We start from the raw sequence: 12,757 nt of genomic DNA on the forward strand, positions 1-12,757 counted from the left end.
GCGTCTTATTTTTCTTCCTCTCCTCGTTTTTCTTCTTCTTTTATTTTTTCTGGCATTTCGGTCAGGAGGATTACAAGCGTTCCTGTGTTCCGTAAATGCTGCCAGTGTGTTAATTGATGGCAATAACATTCAGTCAACATGTGATTATGATCGCTCACAGGAGAGCACAAACGGAAAACAGATGCTTCTTCACATCTGATGAGTCCAGTTTTAGTGTTCACGTATTTAAGAGTAGATATATGGACGTGCAACTGCTTGATGACTGAAATCCATTTTGTATATTTGTGTGTTCATGTGTGTTCATGTGTGTGTGTGTGTGTGTGTGTGTGTGTGTGTGTGTGTGTGTGTGTGTGTGCTTGGGCTTACCCAGCTGCATTGTGGTGCGGGCTTGGTTAACCGTATGCTGGCTGGAGCGCAGGCAGTTCTTCAGCTGAGCGGCGGCGGTTTGCGGGGAGGAGGCGGGGCTAACGGGGTTAGCTGAGGTTACTAGAGGGGTGGGTGGGCGGGGGGCTGAGGGACCCGGGGACCCTGGGGATGAAGGGTCGGAGCTTTTACTGCACACACCTCCACTGCTCGCTGGACAGGACAGCGAGGACGACCGGGGAGATCCAACTCCAAACGGAGCCCTACAAGGTAAGAGAGAGGGAGAGAGACACAAACATCTAATTAATTACATTTTATTCATGAATAATTTTCCAAAATAACAGAATTTCATCATCTGGTGTACCAGCAGGAGGCGCACCAAGTGCCATGTACCTCAGCTAATAAAGCACTGCTCCATGCTTACAGTTTGTCTGTTTGTGATGTTTACCTGAATGCAACATCACATTTCCATGTTTACTCTCCTGACACGTACATCTGTGCTGAGTATGTGGAAACACATCAGTCAGACGTAAACGTGGATGAATGAACAGGACTCCGTTGTTTGTGTACAACTTCCAGCTTCGTGAGCTAATTAGAGGAAGTGCGTCTGCTCATGCTGATTGTAAATTGATGGATCGCTTATATGCTCGAGTGAATCGATTCACACGTAAATAAAACAAGTCTGTTACTGTGAGCGCAGCAGCATCGATCTATGCCGACTTCAGGCTGATTACGGCGTTTGCATGATGTCGTGTTATGGCCTTAATCTGACAAGAATCAACCTTTAAATGTGCGTGTAATCATACTTGAACTGAAGTGAACAGAGCGGTCCGGTCTCTTCACTGACACAGATTGTTGTAGATCACCTCTTTGTTCCCCTGTTGTTAACGTAAATAGGGTCATAGGCTTAAGACATATACGTCCATCCAGCATGTATACCTGCTCCCAGCAGGACAATGCTGCTGTCCGGCGTGTGTCAGAGTGATTTGAGGACTATTATCCGATGGTGGATCCGCGTTACACTGACCTATTGTTGCATCCTGGAGCTGCAGGCTGCTCATATTACTGCCTGGGCAGAGTGCTGAATGGCAGAACAGTGACCTGAACGTTATTGACTCCACCGTATTCACACTCTTATAGCTGCTCATCGACTTCCCATCACACAAAGAAAGACTTATGGCCTCCCTTTGTGTGTGTGTGTGTGGTACTATAGCAGAGCCTCTATATGGCACCACAATATTTTCAAGGAATTTAGTAAAAAAAAGAATTAAGTACACCATTTGAGTCTAAAGAGGTTGTGTGTGTAACAGTGACAACTCTTGTTTACTATGTTTAAAGTTTTCCTCGCTCTAATAATCCCCAAATAGTGAAACCATTTGTTGTTTCTACTAAAACTGCCATCTAACCAGAGTGGGTAAGTATTTTATGCCACACTAAACAGAATAATAACTCTAATGCATTCATGCATTCTTACATGGAATCTGATCCAAATGCCACATTTGTATCAATAAAGGTGGAATGAACCGGTCTGATCAACTCTACAGTAAAGATGTAATTAATCAATGTGCATCATATCTGGAGGATCAGAGGTGGACAGTGCTGACTGGACCAAATTACATTCTGAAATGCCAATACTGGGCTCATATATTAGCCTGGCTCTACGGTGTGTGTGTGTGTATGTGTGCGTGTGTGTGCGTGCGTGTGCGCTTGCCTCTGATTATCATATTAAGAGTTTTCTGAGCTGCACTGCAGACAAAGGGGAAGGAGGAGGAGACGAAGGGAGGGATGGAGGGAGAAGGAGAGAGTATGCTTGCATAAAAATAACAAATTGCCTCTCATTTGATTACTCGTCCTTCCCTTCTCTCTTCTTCTCTCTCCCTCACTCTCTCTCTATCTCTGTCTCTCTCTGTCTCTGTGTTAGATTGCATAACCGCAGGATGTGAAGCAGCCATTCATATCCAGCGGAGGACACCTGCTGTTTTTGCAGCCTTTTCATCACTTTCTATCCTCTTTTCTCACCCCCCCTCTCTCACTCACTTATTATCTGTCACCCTCACTCTACCTAATCTTTTTTTCCCTTTCCGCACCTTGTTAAGCCCCCCCCCCCTCGCACACACACACACACCTCTTATTGTCTTATTTTCTTTTGTTCCCTCTTTGTTTTCTTTCCTCTCTCCCTCCCTGTTCCCTCCCTTCATCTGTCTACTCTTATCTGCCTCTTTCTCCACCTCTCTCTCGCTTCTCCCTCTCTTTGTCTTTCTCGCTCAAACTCTCTGTGAAACAGCGTGCCGGGGTGGAATGACGACTGTGTGAAACAGCTGCCGCAAACGTTTTACACTGCAAACAGGAATGATGAGGGCAATTTAAAAGCCAAATATCCCATTAGTCCACTTATTTGCTCTATTTCACGAGGGTAATCCTGACGCCACAAGTAGTAATGACCATGATAACTATGATAACGATGATGATGATGATGATGATACAGCAGCAAAATACACACTAGAACACTGGAAAAGTCAAGGCATAAAAAATAAAAAGCTATTCCAAACCAGCTTTTGGTTGTTTGATTTACAAACAAATCAATAATTAATTATTACGTTGTAGATTTTCAAGTAGCATCTTCTCTTTTCCTTACCAAACAAAAAAGCACAAAGGAAGGTACTAGTATCTTCATAGTTTGTTTTATCATTTGTGTATAAAATCGGTGTCAATAATGTTTGGAGGGGCCAGAGTATTAGAAACCCTTTAACAAGTTATAACATATGACATGGCGATGAACTCTCACAATATGCTTCTGGAAATTGTGTTGTGAATTCTCCTTCCTGCCTGCATTGGACACCACTGTTTTTTAACTCAGAGCCTTGTGTGGAGTTTGGAGTAGTGCAGAGCCTCATTCCACGCTGTCACACTCTGAACCTATTATCTGGACTGACACACACTCTTGGGGAGCTGCGTCGCCACACTGCCTTATCCCCCGGCCCCAAGCCTGACCTGGACACGGGGGTGACGTAGTTCCCAGGGAAGACACCGGAGGCAGCGGTCCTCAGCGAGGTGCCTTTGAACCACCCGTCCTGACACTTCTCCGTCACCCGGTACATCTCCCCTTTCCGAAGCTCCAGCTCGTCGGCCTTCTGGGGCTTGTAGGCGTACAGAGCCAGGTATCTGGAAGCACAACATTTTAATGCTGTTATATTCACCAAGCACCAAAAATGACTCACGCAATTAAAATAGAGACGGTAATAGCCCGACTTAAAAGAGGGTTTCTGCAGGTGAATACGCTGTTTGTAAACAGATTTACATGCGGTTTTCAGTTCTTTCTCTGATGTGAAGAGCTTCAGATCAAAGGATGAAAAACCCACTGACACATTAGACCATCAAAGAACATTTCCATCCACAGGGGATCTTTGCCAGGTCCTACAGGAAACGCCGCCGTCTAGTCCACCCACCACATAAAATATACATCCCATTGTCCTCTAGGGTTTCCTGCATACGAAGAATTAGATATGAGGGATGGCACAGGGACCCCGATCACATGTCAGTGTTTGGACTCGGTTCACATCTGAAATACAAAGTTCTAGCTTATCTTTAAATCTTTAATTTGACATGGACTGCAGTTGTTCCACGCTCAGAACCAACAGAGTCTCTGCACAGCGCTCTAGTCCATCATACAGTATATGTGCTTTGCATCACAGCTGGCTGTCAACTTCGCTGTGAATAGATGCCATCGGCTCCTGCTGACGTTCAGTGTTGTGTTTTCTTTTTAAAAGTCACGCATGCACATTTGGTATCTTGACAGCTAAGACCAGGATTGAACCCCATTCTGAGTGATATGTCTTCGCGGAGCAGTCTGGGCTTTTCACGATAAAGTCCGCCTTTCCTTCGCCTACTTTATGATTTAGCCCTCTGCGTCTCCTGAAATCTTTCACCTTTTCCGTGCCTGTTGTCTCCATCCCAGCCGCCATCTGTCTGGACAGGTGACTCATAAAACACAAACCATCTCTTGCCCATAATAACACTTTTACTATGAACCTGTGGGGTCCATTCTGCCTCCAGATGAAGTCATGGAACAATTTTTATAACAAAGAGGTTTTTATTGTCAACCTTTTATCTCCCTCTGACTTTTAAATTACTGTGTGGCTCTTAACATTTGTCTCTCTATTATCTATTTCTAATGCAGGAAACTACGCAAAGGATTACAATTAAAACATTTCTCCATTTCTAGTGTATGTTAGTATTATTTTGAAGAGGCTCTGTTATTAGGCACTTTGTAGTCGCTCCGCATTGAGACATTCATATGTACTACATGTCTGTGACAGAAGATGATAAGACCACAGAGTAAACAAGCTCTATATGCACTGCCTCCTGGTTGCCATGGTAACAGATGTGGGAACCGTCTCCAGTCTCCCCATGGCAACAGAACTGGTTGCCAGGTCAAAATGGAAACGTCCGACCTCATCAGTAGGACAAACCCACTCCTGGCGCGTATGTATATATGTGTGTGTGTGTGCGTGCGTGTGCGTGTTTCTGTGTGTGTGTATGGGCATGCATGCATGTGTGTGTGTGTGTTAATGAGAGTGTCTTGAACTACTTGGGAAGTGACATTATTAAAGCTGACAATATTGCTGTATTCTACTCACATCCTGCACGCAAGCATCAGCTACAACAGTAAACACACACACACACACACACACACACACACACACACACACACACACACACACACACACACACACACACACACACACACACACACACACACCTCTGTCAGTATGTTGTAGATAATTTATCAGGTAAAATATGGAGCGGCCTCGTTCAGCTCAGCTAAGTCACCATAACCTCAGCAGCCAACTGGAGGTCACCATGTTTCCCTCTACAGCTGCATGAAGCATGAGGCCAACTCTCCACAGGAACATTACTGTGTGTTTGTGTGTGTGTGTGTCTGTGTGTGTGTGTGTGTGTTAGGTCTCTGCGCTGTTAACCTGTTCAAGCTAAGATCACAATGAAGTCAAGTGAAATCAATGAAGTCAATAGCGTCGCCTCCCGACCCAACCTATATGACCTTTGTTTGTCCCTTGCATCCAGAGGCTCCGCCTGAACAAACAACTTTATCTTCCGCTGATGTATAAATCGATGCAGATGCAGATACACATGCAACCCCGATACTCTTTTTAAATGAGTTTAGGTTACGATTCAGAGGTGGGACTACGTCATCAAGTCAGTCTCTAATCTGGGCCCTCAAGTCACAAGTCATAATGAGCTCTGTTCCAAATGTAATGTCAGTTTCACCTTTGTGTAGTTTGTTTACAAATATTGTGGATGCTTTTGAAATGTTGTGTTCATTAATATCTAATATATATAATTTCAAAACTATACAATATGACAAAAAGACATTTATGTTACAGTATGAATATAATATATATGATTTGTGCCATAGTTCCATTTGTAGTCCCAGTCTGAATCAATGCAGCTTGAGTCCACACCCCAGCTGAATGTTCATGGAGACGTTCTGTCCCGTCCTGCACTAGCTGCCCTCCATTCTACCCAGATATTTTTTCATAGAGGGTTTTCTTTTCAGAAGCCTTTCAGAAATCCTGAAACATTACACTTTTGTATTCAGTCCATACCGCAGGGTGGCTGGGTTGTACTACAGTATTTGATCAACCTGAGCTCCTTGTTGCCCTCCTGTAGTTTTACTTGTGAATTTCCTGAAAACATTTAAAGTACGGTGTTAAAGAAACATGCATCTGAGCAGATTTAGCTTTAGTGCTGAGTGTCATTTCCAAAAATCGATGGCCATTGCCTCAGCGGTGAATACCTGCAACAGCTTCCATGCATAATGCATGCTGTTAATAACAAAACTGGTGAGTCACAGGGAAATCAATGAGCCTATTGTAAATTAAAAACCCATATATCACCAGAATATAGTCAGTATTCTGTTATGATGAAAGTGATGGGAAAGTGTGAGGAATATGCGGCTGTGTGTGTTATCTCGGCCAACTGGAAGCCCAGGTCATGGGTGGGTGAGCTGACGGCACCCTGGGGTGTACTCACATGTTGAGTGGCAGCTGCACCTTGGCATGTGCCAGCAGCTCAGAGGTTATTGATGCCACTTTGGGGGGAACCAGCACCCCTCCAGAGGATGGCGAGGGACCCGGGGGAGAAGCATCCTTAAAAACAGAAGAACACACACACACACACACGCGCATTTAACAGACCAATGAGATGAGGGAATCTTAAAAACGGCACATTAGGTCGGATAAGGTCAATCATAAGAAAAACAAAGGTCCATCCCAGAGGGGAAATCACAGAAATGAATCAAACCAACAACAAATAAGCTTTTATGATGAAGAACAGCATCTATGTGAGGAAAATACAAAATTACAGCTTAAAACACTTCAACAACAAACAGATTCTGCAGTGTGTGTGTCTTTAAAGTTCACACACAGACTTCAAATAAGCAGATACTTGGGAGTAAAAACACACAGAATGCAGTTTTAGATGGAAACCAGACAGATGAAGAACAAATAATCCAAATTTAAGAGGCGGGGATGATGGATGTGGGCACACGAAAAACAAAATCAAAAATCAATGTGTTTAAACGACTGCTAGAACCGTCTGTGAACTTGTACGGTACGTGGAAAGGGAATGAATGAACCAGGTGTGGTGGAGAGCTTTGACTTGATTTGTTTTTCTGGTTTTCAGAAAGAACGCCTATGTTGTTTCAGCATGTGTGTGTTTGTGTGTGTGTTACCTGGATGCGTGCGGCTGCTCTGGGGTCAGACGAGCTGATGAGCACCGGGTGGGAGATCTCCATGCTGTGTCTGTTGTTGAGCTGCGCGGCCCTCTGAGTGACCGACAGCGCCGTGAACGAATGTCGCTTCTTGGCGTTCTTCTTCCCCTCAACTCGTCGCTGGCCTGAGCCGTTCCCATTGGATGGGGAAGCGCTAGGGGAGGGGCCAGGAGAGCAAGGGCCCAATGGAGCTGGCTCCGAACTCGGACCTGGTGCGTTAGTTATGGTCGGTTTGTCGATCTCCATCAGCTGTTTGGCTGTTTCATTTAACTAGTAGAGGAGAGGAGAGGAGAGGAGAGGAGAGGAAGGTGGTTGACAGAAGAAGAGGAAGAACAGAGGAGGACATGAAGGGAAGAGAAGACAAGTACAAGTGTTATATTTCATTCCTCTGGGGTTTACATCCTAACAATCAGCTCTGACAAATACACACAAGCACACACACACACACACACTCATCTTGCTTGTTTACTCCGGCAGGGCTTCAAACCAGCAGCACAGCAATCATCACTTACAGCACACACACACACGCACACACGCACACACGCACACGCACACGCACACACACACACACACACCTGAATTCCGTTCCCTGCAACTTTCTCTCCTCACTGTGCCTGAATCACAGATGAATCTTGGATATTGGTCGATTAAAAGATTGAATTATTTATCTAGATTATAATTCAGTAAGCAGTGAGTTTTGGCAGCAAGTCGACACGCTGAGTTTCCTGCTGCTTAAGACAACATTTATTAGGCAGTGATAAGAAATATCTTATTTTGGAAAGTGCAATGTGAAATGTGATCTACTGATCTATATTCCATTGCAATAGATTAGATATAGATGTAAATATATAGCTCACACATAGATACTGCTGTGCTTCATCCTGAGGCTTCCTCCTCTTCTCTCTCCGCCTGTCTAAACCTCAAATCTGTGCAGAATATCTGACACCATCTGGTGGGTGGAGACGCTTTTGTTCCATCCTGGTGTCATATTGTGATATTTATTTCATTACTGTAGGTAGTTGCACTGATTGGATCTGCGAGCAATTACACACACCGCATTCCTAAAATTAGAAACGGGAGATGGAAGACACAAAATCATCACCAATCATCCATTATTGCTACGGAGTATTAATTATTATAACCCACACACACTCTACCTTCAAACTCACTCCTAAAGCTCTGTGTGCATTTAATCTCCGCAGATTTGGAGATTTTGGAGATGTGTGTGAGCATATCTGTGTGCAGATTGACATACTACAGCACATGATGAGTTAAGTGACTGGCTGAGAGTGTAAATCCCGTCATCACCGAGCACAGTGTCACGCTGTAGGATGAAGAATAACTGCAGATGCACCGTAATCGAGACTTTGCAGACTTCTTACTGTTTAAATAGAGCCCGTAAAGTCTCTCTCACACACACACACACACACACACACACACACACACACACACACACACACACACACACACACACACACACACACACACACACACACACACACACACACACACACACACACACACACACACACACAACTTTTATTTCCTCTGCTGGAGCAAGGGTATAGCAGTGGTGGATATAAAAGAAACTGACACAGCAATCATTTGTGTGTGTGTGTGAGTGTGTGTGTGTGTTCCGCAGTTGACAGAGACAATTCTTCACCCTGTGCTTTTGGCTGAATGAAATCTCCAAGGTCATCTTCAGCGTGTCAAGAGTGGTACTGACTGTACTCTGTGTGTGCTGGCGGGTGAGGACTCTCTTCAGGTAACACTGAAGAGTCTACTGACGAGGGTGAGACAGCAAGATGCAAATGCACGTACACACTAAACACTGACAGCTGTCCTGCTGCAGAACCAGAGTGATTATCAGTTATTATGCCTGACCCAAAACCTGTCCAAAACAACAAGCAAACAAAACCTGACACAGCGCTGCCTCCAAATCTATCTGAGTCCTCTTCAAACCTGTCCAAACCCATCTCGCTCTTGCCATCCTTGTCACTGCTCGGTCCCCACTGTCAGCCAGGGAACGGGCTAGCAAACATCCGTGCCTTACCGCCATGACACAGATGTCAGCGCCTGCCTCTTTGCACCTGTGTGAGGTGATGGGCTTTTTCCCCCAGGAGGGCAGAGCGCGTGAGCCTGCACACCCTCTGTTGCCAACTGTCCATAGAATGCACAACCGAGCAGCCGGGGGGGAGAGGACGTGACTTGTTGCGGTGATGGTGTGAGTGATTTATCCCTTTGGAGCCTGTGCACTCTGTCCAAAACTACCCGTGCTAAACCCAAATGGACCAACCTAGCCTCAAATCGACTTGCACTTTAAACTAAAACAACCCTACGAAGTCCTTACAAGGCCCAAGCCAATGAATGTGAATGAGCTTTTTACCAGCCAGGCTTTATACTGCCTTCTAAATGGACGTCAGATCAACAAAGGAAACCTAAATGCTCTGTTTTAGAGCTCTACAAAGCCTGTCTATCCGTCTGTGTGTGTGTGTGTGTCTGTGTCTGTCTGTGTGTGTGTGTGTGTGAGAGAGCACAGGGGTCGATGCTTGATGAAGAGGCTCAGTGCCACCGCTGTGTTTGACAGATCAGATCAAAACATTTCATTTAAATTTGCACTCAACGTGTTAAATCCGGTGCTTCGCTTCAGGAAAGACCTCCAGCGTGTGTTTAGTCACGTTTCAAAAGCCCAAAGAGTCGCACTTTATCCCACATTTAAGTATGTAATCATGTTTCCTTGATATCCAATACTAAATGATGATCACGATGCCCCTGGCCCAAATATTAACACAAGCCGTCTGCATTCATACTAAGTGAGCCAGCATTTACAAAGGTTAGTACTTTATGACCGGAAAGGCAGACGGGCTCTCTCTCTCTCTCTCACACACACACACACATACACCAGACCTCCAGCTGGGACCCTCCTCATTAGATTCCCAGTGCAGGCGCAGCAGCAGCAGCAGCACCACCACACACACACACACTCTCTCGACATGCTCCCTTACACACATGCTGTGTCAGAGTGATGGAGGGGTATAAATTATTGATGCATCTCTATTTAATAAGAACCTGTGTGTGTGTGTGTGTGTGTGTGTGTGTGTGTGTGTGTGTGTGTGTGTGTGTGTGTGTGTGTGTGTGTGTGTGTGTGTGTGTGTGTGTGTGTGCGTGTGTGCCTCTTTTGCTCGGCCTTTGGCTTAATCACCATCACCTCAGAGAGCCGTTTGGTGAACCGGCTAATTTCAGGGACATGAGTGGGCAGCCAAGAGTCTAATCCCACGCAGGCAGTTAACCCAGAGAGAGAGAGAGAGAGAGAGAGAGAGAGAGAGAGTTTGTTCAGAGGACAATAGTCAAACGGAATGAGAGTCAGAGTGAAGAAATGACCATGTGTGTTGATCTCTACGGACGCAGCTTTGTTATTAAACTCAGTATGGATGTGAACCTTGTGGGAGACTCTATGGCTGTGCAGATGTGAGTAAGTAATTTCCAACAAACAAAACCTTTGATTATCCACCCGCAGGCTTTGTTTCATTCATTGGAGTATGATCCAGCAGCTGACTGCCTAACAATGGCTGCTGATTCATTTGGACCGCGTGAGCTGAAGGTGGAAGGGAAGAGGAGAGAGGGAAAAAGAGAGAGAGAGAGAGAGAGAGAAAAATATGAAAAGAAAAGAAATGAGAGAGGAGAAGAATACAGAGCTGTGCCCTGCATTCATCCATCCAGGACACCAGCTTATCCAGGATCCCAGTGGGAAAGGAGCTTTAACATCCTCGCCGACAGTCTGCCAACTTCTCACTTTTTCTACTCTTTTTAACGAAATGTAATCTGTCAGAGCAATTGGTGGAAATGTGCTACAATTTTTGCCTGAGCGTCAGACGAAGATAACAAAGGCGGCGGCACAGAGCAGGAATCATCTCTCTCTGTCTACACCTTAATGATTTTTCCTCTGACTAAGTCGATGCATAATACCGCGAATACACAGAGTGGATATGACCTTCTGACTGGCTTACTCACTTCACCACGCGCACACACACACACACACACACACACACACACACACACACAAACACACACACACAAGGCAGCAGCAGCAGGACCAGCCTGAGTGAAGCTCCCGTCGGTTTTGGAGGTTGTGTCATTTGTTTTCAGTCGGGGCAGAACAAACGCAGCGTGTTCACAACTTCATCATCATCAGCAGAGAGAGAAGAAGAAACCACACATCCTTCCTCTCCCCTTTTTTCTTTTCAACTATAAACTTAAATATCATATATCTTCTTTGGTGATCAGGTTTAGCGTGATCGTTGCCTCTCCGGCTCTTTTATTAATCATAAAGCCGTGGAGGGGATTTTGGTGTGATTACCTCCACATAGAGGATGGGAAAGATACCAATCTTGTCCCCCAGCATGCCTTCTGCCCAGTTCTCATCCACTCGCCTGATCACTGTCAGTACTTCGTCCTGGAGAGAGAAAGAGGGAGAGCATGATAAGACACACTACACACACACACACACACACACACACACACACACACACACACACACACACACACACACACACAACTGCTACTAGGGACACCACGTCTGTATTTGTGAACCGACATCCATCAACTATGCGGCTTTCCACACGACAGCAACTAAACACACATATACTGATCTTATTTCAATTGCATCAAATGAGCGATGGATGGACCTGACCCACGTGGACTATATCCCCTTTGCTGCAGCACCACTGTGCACACCGAGTAGAAACACGCTGTTGTAAGCACTGTCGCTTTAAAGCCTCACCTTTTGTGTGTGTGTGTGTGTGTGTGTGTGTATGTGTGTGTGTCTAACCAGGTCGGTTCGTTTGTAGAGTGTTGTTCTGACACCTGTTGTGAACAAAAAGTGTCTGGTAAACTATTTAAAAAAGCCTTGACACGATGTGAACTGTCAGTAGATTAAACAAAAGAAAAATTGTCCGAATATAAAAAGATATCCAAGCCCTCTCAGTTGATTATTCAGTTTATTTTAAGGGAACATTTGATCAGATCTTCATCCTGAACGCACGCAGCCTCTGTACGGATGTGGAGATGTTGGTGTGGACATTAGGGACGGCACAGATAATGTTGGTTAATGACTGTGTATTAGTCACACTGAGTAATTACCTCTCACACCGCGGAAACGGTATCACACACACTGGTTTCGGCATGACAACAAGCACACAGCACACTATGGGGGTGTGTGTGTGTCTGCGCAGTGCGTGATTGTGTGTAATATTTGGTCATTAACCTATCAATGAGTTTAGCCTTTGCACACACACACACACACACACACGCACACGCACACACACGCACACAGAATAATAAGAACTATGTGCAGCTAATCATGTGTTACTCTGGATGTAGAAGGTCATGTGTGACCTGTGTCTCTAAATGATCTACAGGGTACGGTTGAGTGACTCTTTCTCTTTCTCTCTCTCTCTCTCTGTCTCTGCGTCTCTCAGACACTCCGATGCCGTGACGATATGTCGAGCGTCTTTCCCGGCACAGATGAGTCTGTGTAACAGCGGGAACAAAACGATAAGCTCTGAAGAACAGGGAGCGGCAGAGGGAATACAGATCGCTGCCTGC

General features: G+C 45.2%; 1 protein-coding gene across 1 annotated transcript in view; it reads right to left on the reverse strand.

The window, feature by feature from the left end:
• LOC143009937 (E3 ubiquitin-protein ligase SH3RF3-like) overlaps nucleotides 1-12,757 on the reverse strand; it is a 65,378-nt gene that overhangs the window by 12,172 nt on the left and 40,449 nt on the right. Inside the window, exons 3-7 of the mRNA XM_076162036.1 lie at nucleotides 11,511-11,606; nucleotides 7,115-7,423; nucleotides 6,415-6,530; nucleotides 3,355-3,525; nucleotides 367-626 (exon numbers count right to left, since the gene is read on the reverse strand). Coding sequence (XP_076018151.1) covers nucleotides 367-626; nucleotides 3,355-3,525; nucleotides 6,415-6,530; nucleotides 7,115-7,423; nucleotides 11,511-11,606 — 952 coding nt within the window. The remainder of the gene's footprint in view (nucleotides 1-366; nucleotides 627-3,354; nucleotides 3,526-6,414; nucleotides 6,531-7,114; nucleotides 7,424-11,510; nucleotides 11,607-12,757) is intronic.

The sequence above is a fragment of the Genypterus blacodes genome, unplaced genomic scaffold (genome assembly GCF_046128005.1).
Source record: "Genypterus blacodes isolate CSIRO-AG114 ecotype Tasmania unplaced genomic scaffold, CSIRO-AGI_Gbla_v1 ptg000118l_1, whole genome shotgun sequence".
Taxonomy (NCBI): Eukaryota; Metazoa; Chordata; class Actinopteri; order Ophidiiformes; family Ophidiidae; genus Genypterus; species Genypterus blacodes.